This window comes from Cryptomeria japonica, chromosome 3 (genome assembly GCF_030272615.1).
Source record: "Cryptomeria japonica chromosome 3, Sugi_1.0, whole genome shotgun sequence".
In the NCBI taxonomy this organism is placed as follows: domain Eukaryota; kingdom Viridiplantae; phylum Streptophyta; class Pinopsida; order Cupressales; family Cupressaceae; genus Cryptomeria; species Cryptomeria japonica.
In genome coordinates, this window is record NC_081407.1 from 600,615,305 (window position 1) to 600,638,676 (window position 23,372).

At 37.2% G+C, this 23,372-nt stretch overlaps 1 protein-coding gene across 4 annotated transcripts in view; it reads left to right on the forward strand.

Annotated features, from left to right (window-relative positions):
* Positions 1-23,372, forward strand: part of LOC131070369 (probable E3 ubiquitin-protein ligase ARI8) — a 161,743-nt gene that overhangs the window by 40,809 nt on the left and 97,562 nt on the right. For all 4 annotated transcript variants that reach the window (XM_058005872.2, XM_058005871.2, XM_058005875.2 and 1 more), the window contains exon 2: positions 20,817-20,941. In XM_058005872.2, coding sequence (XP_057861855.1) covers positions 20,817-20,941 — 125 coding nt within the window. The remainder of the gene's footprint in view (positions 1-20,816; positions 20,942-23,372) is intronic.

The window sequence follows — 23,372 nt, forward strand, 5'->3', positions numbered from 1 at the left end:
TTTGCAACTCTGGATAGTATTCTTCTTGTACATTCTTCAATTGAGTCTTCCTTGCAGCTATCCCCGCCTTAGACATGGTACATGTACGAAGCTAGAAGTCAATAACCTTGTAAAATAACTTAAAACGATTTATTTTCAGAATTATCATAAGTTCTGATTTCAAATAATTTTTAATGCTTAAAATCAGAAATTTAACATGTCATAGCATAAATTCTGAAAATAATGGAGATTTGGATCATAATATGGGCATTTCGCCCTCTAAAAACCTAAGTTTTAGACTTGAAATAAGTCTGACTTTGATGCCCAAGTCTGAAGACTCCTCTCAAAACTCAGAAAATGGTGTAATTTGATGTTCAATACACTGTTCCAGATCTGATTTTATGAGTTTGATGTCTGAATACAGCTCTGTAACTTGTGTTTTAATGGCTGGGAATGTCCATATTCATGTCACACTTCATATACTTGATGTGATTTTGTGTTTGCTTGGCTGTAGATGACATCTTAGGATAAAAATGATGTTATTTTCTCTTGGACAATCACTGGAGATGTTGATTCAGCTAGGAATGAAGACTCCAATCAGCAATGGCGACTTTCAATAATGTGGCGCACACTCCCAATGATGGCACACTTAGTGTCTTAGACACAAAAATCGAACCACACCAGCAATGGTGATCTTCAATCCTCCTCTTCAGCTTGCCAAAAGTCACATCAGCCACTTAACAATATTATAATAATTGCTGGCCTAGGTCTTTTATTCAGTATTTCACCTTGAAATGTCACCACACAGCAAATGTGGGACAAATAAAATGCTCACCCAGAGCAAGGTGGAAAATCGCACCATATCCCTCATTTAAAATTTAACTTTATTATGTTCCCACCTTGTCCACCAAATGCAATGGTGTAGAATCGATATTTATTGGGACTGATTTGCCATTAAAATTGCTGTTAAACTTGATATCCAGCCCTTGGTGGAAAATTGTGGCCCATTGGGACATCAAAATCTTCAAGTAAATTTGCCCCATCTTGATAATTATGCCGTAGGTGGAAAATTGATCTTCATTTGGACTCACAAATTTGATCAATCATCACATATTAGCCTCAAGTGGAAATTCATATTGCATCAAGACTCAATGTCCTTGAAATTTCCATCAAACATAGTCGAAATACCCTCCTGGTGGAAAATCGATGTCCATTAGGACACATTAACTTCATCAAAACCTCACATTTTGACCCAAGTGGAGAATCTACCTCCATCAGGACACTCAATTTGCACATTACCTTGGTCATTTTACCTCTAAGTGAAAAAACGTGGGTCATTGGGACACATCCTTGTCTTGAGTGGAAATTCCTGAGTCATCGGGACTTTCCACAAAATCATTTGCAAACCAAGTCTAGGAGTGGAAAAACGACCTCCTTCAGGACTATGTCCATTTTCATCATTAAATCAACACTTTGCGCTCAAGATGGAGTGGAAAATCATGATCTATCGGGACTCATCATTTTCATTTTTATAACTAAGTGAAAAAACGCCTCCCATTGGAACTTTTGATTTTATGACTTAATTGCTTGGTGGAAAAACGTTTTCCATTGGAAGTAAGTTGATTTTCACACTCAAAAAATCCAAATTTATCCAATTTGATCAATTTATGCAATGGAAATTCTATTTCCATCAGGACTTTTAGAATTTCGCCAAAATTTGAGGGGTGGAAAATAGAAGTCCATCGGGACTTTGTGCATTTTTGACTTGTTCTACCTCCTAGGATTGGAAAAAAGACTCCTATAGGGATTTTTAACGCTTTAGCACAAAATTCACACCAATTTGCAACATTTTTAACAATTTTTGTTCACATTTTGAAGGCAAGTTGCAACTTCAACACAAAGAAAAATTTAGGATCATCTTAATATTTTAACATCCTTTTTAAACACTTTGATCTTAATGACTTCAAAACTTAAAATTTAACTTTGCTTGCATCGTGAAGTCTTGAGAACATGACCACAACTAAGGGTGAGACTTCGGCATTGAAAGCTCAAAATTGCCAACTAACTACCAAAACCCTAAACTAACAAACCTGGAAAGTAGGAAAGAGGGGGTCCCTGTTTGCAATGGGGCGATGTGTGAAAAGGTCACAACATCTAGTGACTCCATAGAAGAAATGTTCTTGAACATTTCAAGAATAAAGCTCAATTTGACTCTTTGAATCTTCAATCAATCCTCGCACAACATATCAAAAGGTTAGAAAACATATTTGAAAGGAAGGAAATAAAAAATTGTATCAAGATACTTAGTCATTGATTACCTATATGTGTGCAATTGCGTTCATTACCTTCATGAGACTATTGTGAAGTCAGAGGATCCATCAAAACTAGCTATATGATTTGTCCATACTCCAAAAGCAACCTGGATAGAGCCTTGTTGCCAGTCGGATGTTTGCAGCCCTGACGAGGTTATCACTGTAATCTCACAAATATTGATCCACTGCCAGCTAGGCTTCCATAGTCTCAGTGGAGTTACTCGCATGCTCCCAAAGCAAATGACTTTGATATTTCATTTTTCACTTCTTTTTTGTTGATGTTACTTTCTTTTCCTTTTCCGTCAATTCCATAATTGGCTTGTAAGCAATGAAGCTCACATGGGTTTGAGAATTTCAGTGGCATTGAAGTAGGATTTAAGATTTTTGGTAGCCACAATTTCTCCTAAGAAATTACAATGACTCAAACAAATTTAAAGTGTAAAATATAATAATCCAGAAATGTCAGTGTCAAGAATCAATAGGTGGTTTCCATTCCAGTCAAGTACGAATTCTATCCCAGTGATACACTAAGCAAAAACAATCTCCAATTCTAAAGAACTTCATGAGGGATTATGCAAGAAACGAACCGAACATAACCAGTGAAGTGCAGAAGTGTGTCTTAACAACATTACTCGTCTCACAAGCGGATACCCTCTCAAAACTAACACTAAGCAAAACCGACCTAAACTAAGGCAAAACCAAAAGCAAGCTAAAGCTAAAGCAAACTAAAGCAAACCTAATCTAACTATTTACAAAGGTAGGCTTCAGAAGAAACCTAGGGTTGGAAGTAATGCTTGAGGAACTGTCCATTGACGGGCAATGGGACATCCTCTCCAGTTAAAGTCCGCAATTTGATTGCATTTTCTCCCTAGATCTCAGATATCTGGTAAGGGCCTTTCCAAAGTTTGTCAAATTTATTGTGATCTCCCCTTCTTTCGTGGGCTTTGTCCCAATATAGCACTAGGTCTGAAATTCTGAAAGCTCTTACCCGCGCTTGTCTGTCAAACCATCTCTTCACCACGCCTTGATGTTTGACGAAATTTTCCAATGCCATGTCTTTCTTTTCTTCTTAATTCATCAGTTGTGTCAATCTTGTTCGAATTCTTTCTTCACCTTCCATGTAGTCTTGGATAAATCTCAAGGTTGGAATCCTCAGTTGTACGGGGAAGACATGATCTTATCCATATACCAAATAATAAGGGGAAGTCCCCAATGAACCCTTCGCTCTAGTTTTGTCTGCCTGTATGCCAATCCTTTGGATTTCTCTCTAGGAGTTTCTTGATCACACTTAGCAAACTCTTATTTGTTGATTTGGTTAACTCATTACCTTGTGGATAATAATTTGATGAAAACTTGAGGGTTATACCATATTCAAAAGCCCAATTTGAAAACTTCAACGATTTAAAAGCAGAGCTATTATCACAAACAAGAGCATGTGGACACCCAAACCTAGTTATGATGTTTTCCTCTGCAAAATTAATTACCATGTCAGTAGTATACAACTTCAAAGCCTGAGCTTTTGACCACCGAGTATAGTAATAAGTCGTGGTTAGGCTATACCTGTGTTGTGCCGTGGAAGGGGGGTTTATCATACCAATGAAGTCTATACCCCACATAGCGAAAGGTCTGGTCTCGATCACGGGCTGCAACGACATGGCTGGGTTCTTCTCTTGAAAAGAAGCTACCTGGCATGTGTGACATGTCGTCCCATGTTCATGAGTATCTCGAAATAAAGAAGGTCAATAATATAGCTTGCTCTTAGGATTTGGTGTGCTGTAGCCAAACTAGCACCATGACCGATCCCAAACTTATTGTGAAAATGCTCCATAATCTGTTTTGCTTTGTCTTTGCCAACACATCGTAAGTAAATTCCTTCATGATTCCTTTGGTACAATATCGAACCTTGTAGCATATAATGTTGATTCTTTAGTCTCAATGCTCTCTTTGGAGCAGTGCTCATATGAGTGGGACACCTTTGTTCATCTGGAGTGCATAGACTTGTTGGACCAATCCAGGTCCATCTAATGCTAATGTCTGAGTTAATACTTGACCTTAGACAAGTCTCATTGGTTGGATCTCAATGTCATACTCTTGGATAGTGGCAACCCACTTTCCTCCTCTTTCTCCTAGTTCATTTTGCATAAGGAGTGTCTTGACCTCTGGATTTGACATTGTGTTTCCCTTCCTTGTAGCAGACCTGCGAAACAGACAAATATTGAATCAAACACCTATGGATAAACCTTGTTTCAACCTTGGTGGGAAATCGATCCTTGTAGGGACTAATTCAGTCCTTGAAATTTATCATTGTCTTCATGATCATTTTCTCATGATGGAAATTTGAAGATCATAGGGACCCGTTGCTCTTAGCAAATTTCACTTCATTTTGATGCCTTACCCTTGGAGTGGAGATTTGATTTCCATAGGGACTCCTTATTCCTCATGACTTATGCTCTTCCTTTGTAATTCTGCCCTCAAGTGGAATTCTGACCCTCATCGAGAATCATTGTCCTTGAAAATTTTGTGTTGATTTGATCACCATTTGATGGGGTGGAAATTTGAACCCCATCAGCACACTTCAATGTTCCTTACTTTGTCCTCATTCCCGATGGGTAAGTTGATTGTTATTCCTGAGTGGAAAATCAAACCTCATAGGGACTTTTTGCTCCCAACATTTGTCCCAGCTTGTGATAGGTAATTTGAACAATTAATTTTCCAAAATTAACCTAGGTTCTGATTTCAATCAGAAAATTGGAACTATGTAACACCGATTCTGGAAAATGCGAAGGTCTCAATCTAAATTTGGAAATTCTTGCCCTCAAAAAACCTGATTTTCAGATTTGGGATAGGTCTGATTTCTGAAAATGCCCTTCAAAACTCAAAAAATGGATGATATTTCGCTGTCTCAGGTCCAATTTCTGAGTGTAAGGGTCTGAAAACGTCTCTGAAAATCGTGTTTCAATGGCTGGAAATCATCTCTTTCATGGCGCACTAGATATGTTTGAAGTGATCTGTGTTTACTTGGCTGGAATTGTCACGTTTTCAAGCTTGAACAGTGGCTGGAAGTGTTGTCTCAGGTCTGATAATGGAGTCTTCAGCCAGCAATGACACCTCCCTTGATGCTCAAAATGTCTCCCAATGATGGGGCTACTAGAGTCTTAGACAAAATCCCACCTCTCCCAGTTATGACGATCCTCAATCTTTCTTCTCCCAGCTCACTTGGAGTTCAATCAATCACATAATAATATAATAATGCTTGCTGGAAGTGTGCTTTTATTCAAAATTTTGCATTTACTTTCACCACACAATGAATGTGGGATAAAAAACATGTTAACCAGCCGAGTGGAAAATCACACTTTATAGGGACATTAAGACTTAGCTTTATTTTCATCCTTGCTTCGCCCACCAAATGGAATGGTGGAAAATTGGACCTCATCTGGACTGATTTGTCATTAAAATCATGCTTTGCTTTAAAAAACTCATTTAACTGTGCAAGGGGAAAATCGATGGCTATCCGAACTTTATTTTTTTTCAATGAATTTCAACCATCACTTTGCAACCATACACCTAGTGAAAAATCGATGTTCATCAGAACTCATAAAATTAATTAAACCCTTGCAATTTCATCCCAAGTGGAGAATCGATCTCCATTTGGACTCAATGTTCATGTTGTTTTTGCATCATTTAATCATTTTTTCCTCAAGTGGAAAATTGTGGGTCATTAGGACACATCCTTGCCTTGAGTGGAAAAACTTGAGTCATCGGGACTTTCCACAAAATCATTTGCAAACCAAGTCCAAGAGTGGAAAAACGACCTCCATCAAGACTAGGTCCATTTTCATCATTAAATCAACACTTTCACGCTCAAGATGGTTTGTAAAATCATGCTCCATCGGGACTTATCATTTTCATTTTTATAACTGAGTGGAAAAACGCCTCCCATTGGGACTTTTGATTTTATGACTTAATTGCTTGGTGGAAAAACGTTTTCCATCGGGACGAAGTTGATTTTCACACTTTAAAAGCCCAAACTTACCCAATTTCATCATTTTATGTAGTGGAAATTCCTTTTTCCATCGGTACTTTATAATTTTTCCCAAGTTTTCAAGGGTGGAAAATAAACTTCATCAGGACTTTTAGCATTTTTGACTTATTTCACGTCCTAGGAGTGGAAAAGCGATTCCTATGGGGACTTTTAACATTTCCACACAAAATTCACATCAATTTGCAAGATATTATCATTTTTGCTCAAAATTTCTAAGGCAAAGTGGAAAATTGACCTCAAAAGGACAAATTGACACGCCAAAGCGACTTCACACTTAGGATCATTTTAACATTTTTAACACCCTTTTGCATCCCGATACGACATCCTCTCATAAGCAAAGGTGAAAACTAGGAAACTATTGCTAAACTAAGACAACCTAAGAAAAACATCTACCCTAAAAAGCGGCAAAAAGTGGGTGTCCCCATTTGCAATGGGGCGATGTGTGAAAACATCACAACACAATCTTTAGGGAAAAAAAAAAATCAAACACCCCTTTACGCAATGAAAAAAACACGAACAACTGAAGAAGAAACCCTTCGATTTTCTATTGAACCACACAAAAAAAAACAAACTGTAACTAATCGAAAAAATATCTGGAAAAAAATCTAGGGAGGAGGCTCAAATTTTAATTAAAACTTTTTGCCAAACTCTATAAAACCCCATCGACCTGCGCTGATACGATGAAATAATAATCTATTGATTGAATGCGTTAATTACAAAGGAGATGGAGGCTCATTTAATAAGCAATACAAAGACGATATTTCTAAAATGAAACAATCATTAAGTTAATGCGAAAACAGAAATATTCTAAACTATTTAACTGGCTAGATACATTAAATGACCATTATAAGGTAAATAATCTAATATTATTCTAATATTTATATCCAATTTACTTCTATTCAGGTCAGGAATTAGTGCATTAGCAACACAGCCAAAAATGTACAAGCACTTATGGATGGTCTCCATCCTGACTGTCCTTCCTTGGTAGTGATATTCTGCAATGCCTTACAAGGACTTGAATTAATCATGTAAAGAACTGTATTCAGAACTTTTCCTCAATATGGATATGGTACTTCTGGACGTGCACCATCTAAATTGCTATCTTCATAATTGTTCTATTCCTTTGGTCCACAACTCCATTTTGTTGCAGGATAGTAGATTGTCTTTGTTTACTATTCTCCTCGCATAATTTTCTGAACTAATTGAAAGAAAACTCTCCTCCATTGTCTGATCTGATTTACTTACGAAGTCTATTCACTTGCTTTTCAACTAGGGATTTGAATGTTAAGAAATGAGAGAAACATTTAGACTTCTTTTTCATAAAGGAGATCCACATCTTTGAAAATTTATCAACAATCAGCAAGCAAAAAATGGCTCCAGAGGTAGTGAGTGTCTTCATTGGGCCAGTGAACTTACCTTGTGCTAATTCCACAACTCTTTTGGTCCTCCAAATTTGGTTGGCTCTGTTTTCCCACGTGGCATTCTGTATACACATCTTCACATGTCTGTATATACGGAGGTACATTCACCATATTAGAATTGATTAGTATAGACAAGTATTGATAATTCAGGTGTTCATGCCTTTCATGCTAAACTATACTGCCATTCTTTGTTACTGCCAGTGTATTTGGGATCAACAAGCTTATACAATCCCTTCTCATTAATACCAGCTGCAATCACCTTGACATTTTGGAGAGTTACAACCATACATTTGGTGCCTTGAAAGTTGATAAAAGGAGTACGATTTGTAGTTGTTTCACTGATAGAATGAAGATTCTTGTTAATGTCAGGAATATTTAAACATTCTTTAATGTATATATTACAGAAGCATTATTAAGAAAATATTGTGATGCATCTTTTATCGCCACGCCCTCTGAGATTTTCTCAAAAATACTGCTACTTATTGGAAATCTTGGTCAATACATTTTTACCAAAAAATTGCCAATTTTATTGGTAATAATTTTTGTTTTCAAGGGTTTTCCGTCAGGTCAATATTTTTCAACAAGTTATTTTTAGGGTTTTCACCTTTCTGTCTAGTTTTAGGTTATTCTGTTAGAGTTTTTTGGATTTTCTATATGATTAGAGAAAAGACTTGAGGTGATAGAATATTGAATTTTTGGAGGTTAAAAGGTGCTCAAATTGCCAAAACAGTTAGGGTTCCTTTGTCTTTGATGGCATGGTAGATTCATTGAATTGCTATTCTATGACTGCTCCCTGAGTGCATTTGTGATTATAATTAGATTCTCCAACCAAATGCTGTGAGTAGGGACAGGAAAGAGAAGGAAACAAATAAAATATATTGTCCATGGATGATGTAGGTCAGTGAGATTATAAAGTCCAACAAGTTACTTTTGCAAGCATTAGTGATAAAAAACTAGAAAAACGGATAAAATAATCAACACCTAAAGCAATAAACAAAAATACAACTGGTGAGGGTTGAGTCTGTTGGGTGAATATTTTGTCACCAGCGTACTAATGACAAAATATATAATTCACACAACGCTATGCTGAGAAATTAATCTCTCCTCTCATCAAGGGGAGGTTCCTTATGAAATTTCTCCTCTAATTAAGAAGAAATTAAATTTGTGGGTTGGTGTTGGGCATATTACTCTTTTTTTTCAGAGTTTATGTATTCTCCCTTCACCTAGTTACAATTTCTCTATCTCTTCAGATACTTAAAGAAAAGAACTATTAATCTAACAAACTACACCAAGAGTTACTATTAAGCAGGACAAAGTCTCCTTGAAGGTAACACTAATTCAAACTGATCATTACAAATTAAACAATTAGAAATTAAGCTTGTAGCTCAAAGTCTTCAAGTATAGATTTCTAATCCATTAAACTACAAATAATTGCAGCAATACAAAGCTTACCACAAGTTACTTAATTTATCAGCAGATTTCTCAAGTATGCTAAGAGCACAAAGTCTACTGGCAAGATTTGAGAGCTCTCTAACCACATAACAATATCTTAAAGATCAAAAAGAAGTAAAGATAATATATATTCAATGGACATAGGAACATTAAATTATATAAACGATTTTCTTGATACAACATAAAGTTTGTGATCAACAAAACTGTTTTCTTTATTCGTTTGATAGAATTTTCACCACAAAAAGCCCAAAGTCTTAGTTGGGATAAAAAATCTGCAGAGTTTTGCTAAGCATGAGAAAGATAAAATATTTACAAAAGAGGTCCTCTTTATATAGGAAAAGAAGTTGAGAAAAAGGTGGGCACAGTTGACTTATTCAACTGCACAGTCCCATTTTACTACAACTACAATATAAAGAAAACGTGCAGCTACATAAAAATTGACAACATCTATCGGTGCAATTGCATGAAGAAAAGGTGCCAAAAGGGGGTACTTCATTCTTGATTCTCTTCTTCATTGGATTTCTGGAAATCTTCGAATTTAGCAAGGATGGCTTTCATCTCTGCTTTGTTCGGCATCGAAGTAGAACTTGTGATGACTTGGACGCAGGAAATTGCATCTTGAATCTTCACCTGTTTCTTTTTAACATCCTTCAGCATGGATGCGAGGACTTCAAAATTGACTTGGATTTTTAACAGTTTATCAAATGTATCAAGTGAGAAATCTTGTCCCGTGCATTGATCCATCAAGGAAAGGAATTCCTGCGTGACGACTTCAGCAGTGACGAGATTTTGATCGCCATCATATAAATAGCAAGGGAGATCACCAACTTTGGCAAAAATGAGGTCAACCTCGTCATCACCTTCTTTCTTCTCCCGGTCCAGCTCTGCAATCATTAACTTCATTGTCTCTTGCTTATGAGACAATAAAAACAAGATCTGGATGTACTTCTCCCTTGTGGGAATTACTTTATTCTCAACCGGGACATCTATCCTGAAGTCCTCCATTTTGCTCCACAAGGTAGTACTTTTCACAACTTCCTCAATCTCCTGTGATAAAGAGGTTTTGAGTCCTTGCATCTGACTCTGGACTACTTCATAATCTGACAATAGTCCCACTGTTGAACTTAGAAGATGAGAGCCTTCTGATCTTAGCCGTGAAATCCACTCATCCATCACTCGGCCTTTAGCTCCCACTTGTTCAATCTTCTTGAGGGCTTCGGTATCTATTGAGGATCCTATGGGTTTAACCTCTTGAGAAGATTGTGTTACCTTTAGAAGAACGGTGATCAGCTTTTCACACTTCTGCTTCAAGATGTTTTTCTCATCCCTCTCCTGATCCAATCTTCTCAACAAAGAATTAAAGGCTGTCTGTGAATCCAATTTCACACTCTCATGTGTTTCCACCCCGAGCTCTACGACCTGCATGGTATAATCTTCAGATCATATGTTGCCTTTGTCCTTGTTTGACGATGGCACCATAACTTCAACATATTTTCTCTTAGAAGCCAGGTCTACTACCACCCGGGATACCGTCTTTGGCTTTTTTGTTCCCTTAGGCTTTGGAGGAACCAAAAGTTCAAAGTCAAACTCGTCTGGAGAGATCACTAGTTTTTTCCTTTCAGGGGTTACTACTTCCATCCAAGGGGATAGTTTTGGATTGGCTGATGGAGTAGTAGCTCCTTGCTGATTTTGAGTTGAAGCTTCGGGAGCAGGTTGACTGGAGCTTGGAGCAGTTGTGAGTGTTACCAATGGTGCTGATATTGAGGTATCTAGTGGAACATTTGTTGCTGCTACCTCTTCAGTTACAGATGGGAGAGTTGAGGGTGCCGTGAATGTAACTTCAGCACTTACCAATGGAGGAATTGCTGTGGTGGTGGTGATAGTGACGGGTAAGTCTACTGAAACCTGTTCTGCAAGTGCATCTTCCAAGGTTTCATTAAAATCCATCATTGTGGATTCAAAAGTAGATGAAGGGATATCATCTAAATTAGAGAAGTTGGTTATTGTGAAAAACTGACCAACGGTCTCCGATTGCGTCATGCCCATACTTAGATCTCCATCTTCTTGAAAATCCTCATCCTCTTGGTCAGAGTCAGAGTCAGAGTCAGAGTCAATAGAGTGGACGATTACTTGTGAGGTAATCGGGGCATCAACTTCAGCTGGGTGTGATACTTCTTTTGCCTGTACTTCCTCTTGTTGAGGAATTTCACCTTCTTCAACCTCCTTTCCTTTTCCAACTTCACTGGCAGGCGGTTGTTTTGGCTCTTTCGCCACTGCTTCCTGTGATGCGGATGATGATTCACCCTTCTTCGACCCTTTAACTGTAAATTTGATTTTGGGTCCTTTACCCTTCGATTGTACCACAGGAGCTGAGGATAGTGCTTGCGGGTTTGCCCTGCTCTTTGTTCTTGTTTCAACTGTAGCTGTCTTGCCCAATGGGCCATCACTATTGTCATCATCTCCTGAACTAGTAGGAAGTTGTTTCATCCTGAGATTCTTTTTCAGCAACCAAGCATTGGTGTTTGCTAAGATAGGAGAGATCCTCTGAGTAATAGATTTGCTTTCTTTCTTCGACCATTGCACAAGTGGAAGTGGGGAGTCAGCAATCTTCTTCTCATAATAAACAGGGTCCACTATGTCATCTGTGTCTTCCATGGTCATTGGGATCTTAGCTAAATCCAAATTTTCAATTTGTTCCAAAGTAAGACGGTTGAAATCCATCCTTCTTATATCCTCCTCATTCTGACAATCTGCCCAAAGATCCTCAAACCTATAGACATGAGTATAACTTCTCCTGAGTTTGCTCTTTATGCCACGAAAGTCAAAATTGTTTCATGCCTTGAACCTTCTCATGGTATTCCACTGCATTTCTTTCTCCATATTTTTGGCCTTGGGATGGGTTAGCACTGAGTACCTACTGATTGATTCTGGGAATTTCAGCCTAGTCTTATGTGCTTGTGATTGTTTTTCATGCACATTAATCAGTTGTCTGCACAACTCCATGAGGACGATTTTGTTTGAAGGGAACCTTGGAAGAATGAAGGGCTCACTTGAAAAACATCTGATTCGGATGTAGGTGAATGTAGGAAATTGAAGAAAAACACAACCATAATGAGATACCCTGTTGTAGGCGGCCTCTGACAATCTCTACTCTTGAAGGCCCTTATCAAACATACATTTCCACACAGCAAAGAAAGCATTGTTAACTCTTCTATAGTGGTTACCTTGATTCTTGATGGTAAGCTAATCATAATACTCCCAGACGGGGACCAATCTTCTGTCACCCTTGGTAGACAAGCCTGGATATTGCCTCATTGAAGCAACTGCATAAACCAGGTACGAGGTCATGTAAAACTTCATTGTCACCTTGATCTCCTTCAATTGAGCACAAAGCGCATCACTGATCTGCTCTCCCCAATCGATTCTTGCAGCCCCCTTTCTGATTATATTTATGTAATAAGACATCCAGTTTTGAAAATAATGAGTCTTTTAACCCCCTCACTCTGGATAACATGGTGACCATGTCATTATATTCCTCGTTAAAATCACTCCTGTGGAAGGACTTAGGCCATCGTGAGGTGAGGGAACTCCTTGCAGCAGAGAGATAAACAGTATTGATCACCTTTTTGCATTTATCCTCATGTTTCTCGTAGTACTCTTGAGCATTCTCTTGAGAAATATCAGCCACTTCCTCAACTGATGAACCCTTGAAAACACTGTTAAAGAACACACTATCCAGGGTCATGATGACGTTCTGATCAACGTCCTTTACTTGCCTTGTATTTGGATCAAAGTGATCCGCTATTGCCAGTACAAATTCAGGATCATGAGCCGCAACTGGGAAAGATGCATACTTATGCAGCTCAGATTTGATTAGATTGGTTAGACGAGCAAGAGTCTTTTGAACTCGGTCAACAAATTCTTGCATATCAACATGCCCAATTTCAATGTCTCTGATATCCTTAATATTCGAGTCTACTGAACTCTGTGGGTACAGATTCAAGTACTTGTCGTACTTGTACTTCATCTTTCTTGATGATGCTTTACTTGGAGAAGATTCCAACTGACCTGAGAAAGACTCGGGCTTGTTGTGAGGGAGCTTTGACATTCGTGATGACTGCATTCAACACTGATGATTAGCTATTCATCATTATTAAAATCAATTTTTCTCAAACAGATCGAAAAACGGGACTCAAAACAAGCTTGGGGGTAAAACTGCCAAAAACAACAGGTCAGGGAAAAAAGTTCGACATGCTCTTTTGAAAACAAAAATGGCACATTGGACTTTAAAGTCCAATGTGCAAATCCGAGATGGGTCATCAACACATCGGACTTTAAAGTCTGATGTGTCAATCTGGGGAAAATCAATAACACATCGGACTTTAAAGTCCGATGTGTTGGGGTGAAAACTTGAAACAAGCACATCAGACTTTAAAGTCCGATGTGCTAATCCGGGAAAGATTAAAGGCAGACAAAGGGAAAAAAAATTAGTTGACATGTCGAGTTTTAAAACCCGACATGTCAACTTACTCTTCTCCGCATATCGGATTTTAAGGTCTGATATGCGAAGGTTATGATCCTGCATATCGGACTTTAAAATCCGATATGCGGAGATCCTTTTGTCTAGCTGCACACCAGACTTTAAAGTCCGGTATGCGGCTGGAGAAGGGAGACTTCGGAGGGCAATTGGGTTTTGAAGTCCGATTGTCCTCTGAAACAAGGGAGACAATCGGACTTCAAAATCCGATTGCTCTTCGAAACACAGAACAAAAACTCCGAAAGAAACCATAACAAGGAAGAAAGAAACGCAAAACAAAAAGGAAAACCCGGAGAGAAAAATAAAATGCAAACCCTACCTCGCGGCGATGATGATGGAAAAATCCGACAATGGAGCGATCTGATCCGAGCTACAGCGAGGAAATCAAAGTCACGGTGAGCAAAAGCAGAGGAGGGCGTGCGGAGAAAAGAAGACAAACCAAAATGAAGGATAAAAACGCAAAAAATAACTAAATAAACCACGGGATTAACAATAAATGTGGCATTAAATACAACTCGCAGTGCATGTCGGACTTTAAAGTCCGAACTGCAGGCTTAGACCAAGCAGACACACATTGGACTTTAAAATCCGATGTGCAGTCAACAAAGAAAAGACCTTGCAGTAGTTCGAACTGCAAGTAAAACTGCAAACTTAAGAAAAACAAGAAAAACACTAAAACGAAAAGCAAAGAGCTAAATGAGCTAACCGACGAAGTCGATTAAGCTCTCCCGAAGACCATAAGGTACGAAAAGGACCAGTTTCGTAGGGTTGCCTCATGATTTTGGCCGTGCTGAATCGAGGACAACAGAGTCCATACTTTTTCTGAAAACATAATAGGTTAGAACTATTAGAATATTTAATTATTATTTAATTTATATTTTAATGGTCATTAGTGTAATGTTTTGCTTTATTTAGTTTTCTATTTTTAAAAGCAGTTGTATCTTTTTAGAAACATCACCACTTGTAATTGCCTATTTAAACAACTCTACAATTGAATAAAGTAATCCAATTTTTTGAGCAATAAGTTTTTCATGGTATCAGAGCGGGTCGATGGGCTTTTTCAAAGTATGGCGAATTTTTTGATAAAAATTTGTGCCCTCCTTTTTGGAATTTTTTTCTAGATTTTTTAAATTGTTTTTTTATTAAAAAAAAACGATTCTGCTTTTTGGAGGTTTTGGTTCGTTTGCAGTTGGTGTTTAGGGTTTTTCGTGCTTGTTTGAAGAGGTTTGTTTTGCAGAGCAGGGTTCGGTTTTTTAATTCCCGGCTAGGGTTTTTGCTGGTCTAACCACGATTTTTCAAGCGATTTTCGCGTGTTATGTTAGCGATTTTTCCGAACCTGTTTCTTGCACGTGTGTCCATTATTTTTCTGTAGAATTTCACGATTTTTTCGTGGCACTGTTTTTCTGCATTTAGCGTGCAATTTGCGTGGCGACCGAGTCTTTGTTTTACCTGACAGGGTTTTTAGTGGCACGATTTTATTTTCCAGCGGCGCGATTATTTACCTCCACGATTTCTTGTGTTTCTTGGCATTTTCTTCCTGTGTTTTTCGCGGATTTTTACCCTTGTTTTCCGCCAAAACACTTTGTGTGTTTTTCATGATTTTTGGGCCTGCAACCTGGAGGATTTTTTCGAGTATTTCGCCATTTAGGGTTTCGCGATTTCCTCCGGATCTTTTGCTCGCAATTTTTTGCGGCTTGGGGTTTTCTCTGAGCTTTGTTTTTCAAGGTTTTTGGGTTGCGCGATTTTGGTGGGTTTTGTTCACTGCGATCTGGTTTTTGGAACTCTACTTTCCACGCGATTTTCGGTCGGGTTTGCAGTTTTCGAAAGTATTTGCAAAGTTTTTCGACCTTTCTGGGTGCAACTATGAATTTTTCGGGTCATGCAGAAATTTTCTGCTAAGTTTTTTTTAATTTTTTATTTCATCCATAAAAAAATTATTTTGGGTTTTTTCTAATTTTTTTCTCATAAAAAAATTAGTGATGGACTGCTAATATTTTTTTTCCTTTAAAAAAATTATTTTGGGTTTTAATAGTTTTTTCCACAAAAACTATTTTTTTGGGTTTTACCCTTTTTTTACAAAAACGATGATTTGTAAATCCAACTTTTAGGGTTTTCACGATTTTTTCCTGAAAAGGGTTTTCTAATTTTTTGTCATAAAAAATCATGTCTTGAATGAAGGAGGTCGGCTAGTAGTCTCACAGGTCGGCTTCTTGAAATTCATTTCTTTTTCCTTTAAGAAATTCGTATTTCCTCATGAATTTCCCCAAGTGTGCTGGCTCTCAATTGAATGGTTTTTCCTTTGAATTGCCTATTAATAAGGGGGGCGCATTTCATACTTGTTAAGGAATTCATAACATGTTTGAGCGCAATTTCTATATGTTCTTGCAATGAAGTAGTGGCTAGGCGGGATTTCAGTAGTGAGAAGAAATTGTGCCCTCCTTGACTTAGTTGATTTCTTCATCTTTCTTCTTACCTTGTGCACATTTCCTACATTGTCAAAGAATTTCCACACTGGAGCATATTTGAGACCCTATCAAGGAATTTCCACACTAGAGCATATTTGAGACCCTGTCAAGGAATTTCCACATTGGAGCACTTTCATAAATGCCAAGGAATTTATGAATGTGCTCCATTGTGGAAATTGCGTATTTGAGACCTTGTCAAGGAATTTCCACACTGGAGCACATTCATTAATGCCAAGGAATTTCTCCTTTGAAGGGTGTAAATTCACACTAGCGAGGAAATTTTGAATGTTGTTGAATGTTCTTCAAGGAAATTGCAGTGGATTTTCTCCTAGGAGAGGAAATGGGGGAATGGAATTCCATATAGGTCAAGAAATTAAAGTGCATTTCCATGTTAAGGATTTTAAGTTCAATTTCCACAAGTGCATTGAAATGGAAATCTTTGTCCTGAAATGGAATTGTGAATGGAAATTCACTAAATAGAGGAAATCTTTGAGTGATAATTCATCATGGAGAGGAATTTAAGTTACATTCCATGATCTAAAAGTGGATGTCCTCACCTTTTCAAACTTAACATTTTTCAAAACTTCACCTTGACAACTCCTTTGACAATATGGACGACATTTGTTGTCTTGATGATTTTGACAACATTTTGCAATATAGATAAGGATTTGCACATTCCAATTCCGGATTTCCATACTCCAGACATGGATTTTCAAATGATCATCATGGCAATTCCGAATCCTGAAAGGGGAAATTCAACTTATATAAGGATTAAAAGGGAGCTTTGGCTTAGAGGCGAATTTCCTAAAGGAAATCCATCTTAAACAGGAATTTTGTCCTTAGGATTAAATCCTTTGAAAATCTCCTCATTCCACATCTCAATCTAGGAATTCTTGACTTAATTTACTCATTTCTGACTATCGAGCTATGCAGGACTAACTAAACTAAGGAAAAAAACCTATGCTTATAAGCAAAAAGTGGGGGTACCCATTTGCAATGAGGTATATGTGAAAACGTCACAACAAAATTCAGATCATAGCACAAGATAAAGGTGGGATGGTGAGGGGAACAACTACAAGATTCCTCACTAGGTATGCCACCTCATATGGATGGCAAGGACCACATGAGGCCAAGAGGGATTGAATATCCGCTCTTGGGCCTAGAGTAGAGGAACATTCAGGCACCCTGACATACCTGTTTATCCTAGCCTCCCTATGGTTGAACTCCATCAATGAGTTATATCTGTCTTATGATCAAGTTAATGTTCCTAAACCCTAGTAACGAGACCTATGTTTTGCTTATTATTTCTAAGAAAGATTTGTTTAATTATGTTTTCATTGGCTATCTAACATGTTTGCAGGGTCAACCAGGGCAATCTAAGTTGGTACGTAATATCATTAACCCTATTCCATTCCCTACTTCCTTGGGAATTTAATTTTAGGGCAAAACTAGTGTATTTACAAAAATGGACATTACATGTGGTGACAGAGCATCATCCTGCCAGCCTGCAGGGTAAAGATAAAGCAATGAATGCATTCTAGTCAATGAGGAGTCCAACAATACATGTATTTGTGTGTATGCTCCATGTTTGCATATATCCATGTGTGTATGCTTTGTGTTTGGCATGTCTACTATGTGAATATCTATGATTACTGCAAACATATTCCTATCATCTTGAGAATTCTATTTTTGGTTGATCTAGAATATGAGTGAACCAAATAGATATGAATTTGTTTAGAAAAGAACTTTCCATTTAAGGTCATAGATGTGTATCATGCTTCTAATCCTCATCTTAATAAATTAGCTCTTGCTTTAATAATAAGAGATATCTATACAAGGTTGATGGAAATATTGTCATTGATGTCATTAAAGACTAAAGACTCAGCACATATATACACATCTACACCTACAGCCTACAAGTCGAACCTACAGTATACGCTATGCAGAGGAATAGATGCTATGCAGAAAGCCACCGTCTTCATGATTGAGAAAGCACAAAGACATCACTATACCAATCCTATTCTAAAATATATCTTTCGGAGAATATACAGATACAGTATGGCGGAAGTAATATTGAAAATATATGTAGCGGCTCAGATTTATAGAGATATATGATGGGCGGAATTATTAAAAACTTACATAGTTTTATCATCGCACTTTGATATAGCTATTGAAAGTATTAAAAATAATATTGGCAAAAACAATATGGTTTGCAATAAAACTTTAGTGCATTATCACTATCGCAAGTATAAAGATGTTCCGGTGGCCCACCATATAGCGGAAAGGTAATCAAACATCATAATGCTCGACAATCAAGAACACGTGATTAGAATGCAGCAATTCATACACAAAGTTAAACAAACTAATTTGTTTGTTTGAGAAGAAATTAAGATACTGAAAAAGATTATGGACGACAATTCATAAGCAAACGTGTTGAAAATATATTACAAATGCAGCAGCTTGGTCGACTAAGAGAGAAAGGGCAGCGATATGTTTATCTTCCGAATGGTGGGTTACTAAGCAGTGAAATGATGAAAGCTCAATAACATAAGCAGGTTGTTTCAGAATGTGATGGTAAAATTAACGTGACAGCAATGACCATAAAGAATAAAGACAGAAATGATCACAGCCACAGCTATTGCAGTGTCATGTTTCATTGCAGCTAGGATGAACATACAGCAATCATAAAGGCAGAAAATTCATTTTAAAGAACGGTACTTATTAATAAACCAAGACAATTCAAATTCAAGAGATGATACAGGTCAGCATTACACAGATGGATTGAGAAATAACAAATAATGCGATTAAATTGGAGCAATATATTATCATTTTGGAGCGATTAAATAAAAGCAATATAGACAACGACTATGTGTCGGACAAAGACTTTGTCATTAAGTGTGATCTGATTAAAACATACAGCAACAGATTGTCGACAAAAGAAAAATATGAAAGTCAGCGATTCAAGAAATAGAAGAGTTAATTACAAGAGTAGCGCCTTTGTTTAGAGAAGTAATGACGGCATTAAGAAATGTTTTTAATAAAAGTCTTGAACCGATAATAAACAAATCGGTTTAATGTAATCGGTAATTAAACAATAGAAGTCTTGAACCGATAATAAACAAATCGGTTTAATAAAACAATAAAAGTCTTGAACCAATCGGTTTAGGAATCGATGGAAGAGTCATGACCCTTCTATGAAAGGGTGTGGTGATACATACTTTTTCAGAATATAATATAAAGATATAAAATGGAATGAGAGTAGTGTGCTGTGTGTATGTGTGGTGTGTGAAGAATAAAAAAAAAGAATATATTTTGGATGAGTGCGTAGAAATTTGAAGAGATATACAGCAGAATGAGAAATTAAGATGAAGCAGATTTCTGAGTATATTGCAGCAGATATAGAAGAAGATTATACAGATTTAAAGGCAGATTTGTAGAGGCTTCTTAATACAAACTATGAAACATGTTTTGTAAACATTCTTACAGCAGATAGGAACACATTAAGGAGAGAAATAAAATCAGATATGAGGAAAGAAATAATGTCCATCATCCGTTGAAGAAGCAACATTGTCAAGGTGGAATTTAATATTTAAGTGCAGTGGGTTGGTGCTCACAGAATCAGATTGGGGAGTTGGTGCTCACAAAATCAGATTGGGGAGTTGGTGCTTCCAGTGGGTTGGTGCTCACAAACATTGTAAAAGAAATATATATATAGCAAACATTTTTAGTGGTTTTCTCTCACATTGAGTTTCCACTTAAATCTTGTGTTATTGTGTTCATATGCATGCTTATTTTAATTGATTACAAAGTATTAAATTGAAAAAGGTTGTTATACTGATTCATCCCCCCCCTCTTAGTATAATCGTGTGCTCTTCAAAGGTGATGCGAAATGAAGATGAGAGAAAACTTATTTTAGAATTACAAACTTTACAAATTTTTAAACATTGGTTTTGTGGTGAATTGGCTCACTTCCAAATCCCCGAAGTTGATTTGATCCTGTCATGGGTAAAGTAATTAAAACTGAAATTGCTTGATCACAAGCAATTTTGGGAAGGGCAGACTGTTAGTTTTGTGTGTTATTATTAGGCTCATTTTTTCAGTGAACATATTTTATTGCTTTCATTGCGGTTGAGGGATCCTGACTCCTGCAGCTTTCTTTGTATCTGCATCTGTGAGAGTTTGTGATCCCAGATTTTATGGTTTTTGTGGTAAATAAGTACTTTACAGTAACCTTATCTATTGCAACAAAGTCGGTGTCCGTTTGCATTGTAATTCTTTTATTTCCTCATTTATGTTTTGGATGACCTTTATTGTATAATATATATGCTTTTCATCTAGCTATAGTAAATTTTTTCAGTAGGTAGGTCTTTGATTAACAAATTTGATGTTTAAAATTCTAGTCCTGTTTTAGACAGTACAGAACATTTGTATTAGTGCCTTTGGAAGGAGATTCTCATCTAAGCAGGTATTGAAATCAACCATTGTTGGTTGGAAAATTTAATCAAATTGACTAGAAAACATTATTTTGACCCTTTGCCTTTAAGGCTTTCCTCTTTGCAATCTATGTTGTACCAAAATCTTAATTAGTGTTGTTTGGTGGTTTTCCAGTTGAATTACACAATTTTAAGTGAAGAAGATATTCAGCGTTGCCAAGAGGAGGCTATAACAAGCATTTCTACAGTTCTTTCAATATCAAGGGTTAAAGCTGGAATCCTTCTGCGACATTTTAAATGGTACAATTTCTTGCTCTTTATATTCCATTTCTTGTGTTAAGTTGTATGATTTGTATTTTAAGGATTTGTATTTTAGTTTTTATGGAACTGTTCACATATATTTAAATTTTGTATTTCATTAAGTAATCATGGCTAATAATGTAAAAGCCCATCATGAAAGAAGATAATCATTGGAAGAGGAAATTAAGGGAAGCAATTGAAATCAATAAACACCCACACAATCCCAACAAAGATGAAAGGTAGAATTTTACCCACTCGTCTGCCGCCCTCAAACCCCTGCTCTATTTTAAAAAGCAAAAAAGAGTAGTTTTGGGATGTGCTGGGTTTAATCCCAAATAATTGAATTTCATTTATACTTCTGCTTTGCCAAGTGAATCGTGATTCTGAGTAATGCCACAATGGTCACAGTTAGATGATTAAGAAAGTAAACGTAATGATCATATTGTGGATGCTTGGATTTCACACATGTACATTGGCACTGCAACTTCTTGTGGACCTCTTCACCAAGTTTTATTCTTTAGTGAATCCCACACTTGGGAATTAACAACCCATTCAAAATTTTTATTGGCGATATTCATTTGATGAAAAAATCTGGAGCTTGGTAGTCTGTTTCCAGATTTTATCATCTTTTAATTCAACTGCAGAAACAGTGCATGAATATGCTTAAATTGTTTACAGCATAGCTGACATTGAGACATTGGACAGTGCATAAGATGATCCTACAGGGTCTAATAGTGGAGTTTTGATCAATGGTATAATTCTCACTCAAGATAGGGATGAAGAGTCGAGACATATTAAGATACACTGTCTGTAATGCAAATTGTCATACATCAGTATAACTTTGGACAAATCAGCTTCTTTTACTCATATTATTTACATGAATGATAAATTGCACCTTTACTAGTTTTTGTATTAGCTTTTTAAATATTATTCTGTTAGCCGTCTCCTCACTGCAGCCAAATTTTGTTAATAAAATGCTGTCCTTGAAACTTGATCCCCTGTTGTAGAGACTCTGCTGAACATTTTTTCCTTTGATAGGCCATTTTTGGGTTTTATAGCGGCCCACACCCAATTTAGGAAAAAGTGATTACATAAAGGCCTCAAACCTGAAGGCTGAAACAAGCCTAAGCTTATAAAATTGGAATAACTACAGAAGTCCCAAACAAAAGTACAACAGGGACTACAACCAAAAAGGAACAGACTACATCTTTCAAAAACATGACTCCCTTGGTGCAGAAGCATCAACACTTTTCTTGACTGCCTTGACCTTTGATCCTACCCTCTCCCAGCAAACTTGATATGATGCAGGAGCATTCGGGTCCATAGGCAATCCTGCATCATCCAAAAAATGGTGACATTTTGATTTTGGTTTTCACTTTAATTTTGGTTCATTGTTTTCAGGTTAATTTTCTTGTTGGCTTGTCTTTTAAAGACTTTTCTTCAGGCTTCTTGGTCATGATGGTTCGTTGGTGGGGCGCACATTCCTCGTTGGAATATACTCTGGATTGTGATCAACACAAACTAAAGGTGATTACTGATTCCCTTATGCTTGTGTTGATTGGGATGTAGCATTTGCTTTTAGCTTTTGTTTGGACAATAGTGTTAGTTGGGATGCATGTGGAACTGGACACATTGTTGTGTGTTCGTTGTTGGGGCCTGCAAGTTTGAAGAATATTATGGTGCATTCCATTTTTCTTTTTGTGACCCTTGTATCGATTCTGTTGGGGCTCAAGTACTTGCTGACTAGTTAGATTCCCTTTCTGCTGGGTGCTACATTTTAATTTGTTGGGACCCATACATGCCCCTAGCATTGAATAAAAAATTGCTTTGCTGGACGGTTATTTCTGTTGGGGTCCACACATCCTCTTGTCCATTGCATCACATTTATTATTGGCTGATCACTGCCAGGTGTTTCATTCCTTCGTTGGCTTGTTTTGGATTGTGTCTCTTAAATGCTAGCAGTTGGCATGAGTTTTATGATTGTGGTGGATACTTCACCCATCTGGGGGCGGTGACTGCTGTAGCCCTTCTGAGTGGTACACACTAGGTGGCTATTGTATATTCTGAGAGTGTGCGGTGGAAATGCCTCCTTGTTGTCTGCATCTTTTTACAATGACCCCTCTTTCACCTCAAAAATAATGCTTGAGCTGGCCTGGGTGTTGGAATGTGGTAATTTTCTGCATTTACAATATTTGTGTCGGAAGAAAGTTGAGGAGGATTGACTGGCCTGTGGATCAAGCAGTTCACATGTATGAAATCTTAGTTTTATGTCTAGGCTGTGTGCTCACACTAGTGTTGGTAGTTGTGAGAAGCTAGGGAGAAGATAAAGACCAAATTTTTCTTGATATTGACATAATGATGTAATGTACTGTAGTTCTGGTACATTGAAAGTTTTCTGAGATTACTGTTATGCTTTCCTGTTGCCATTGTG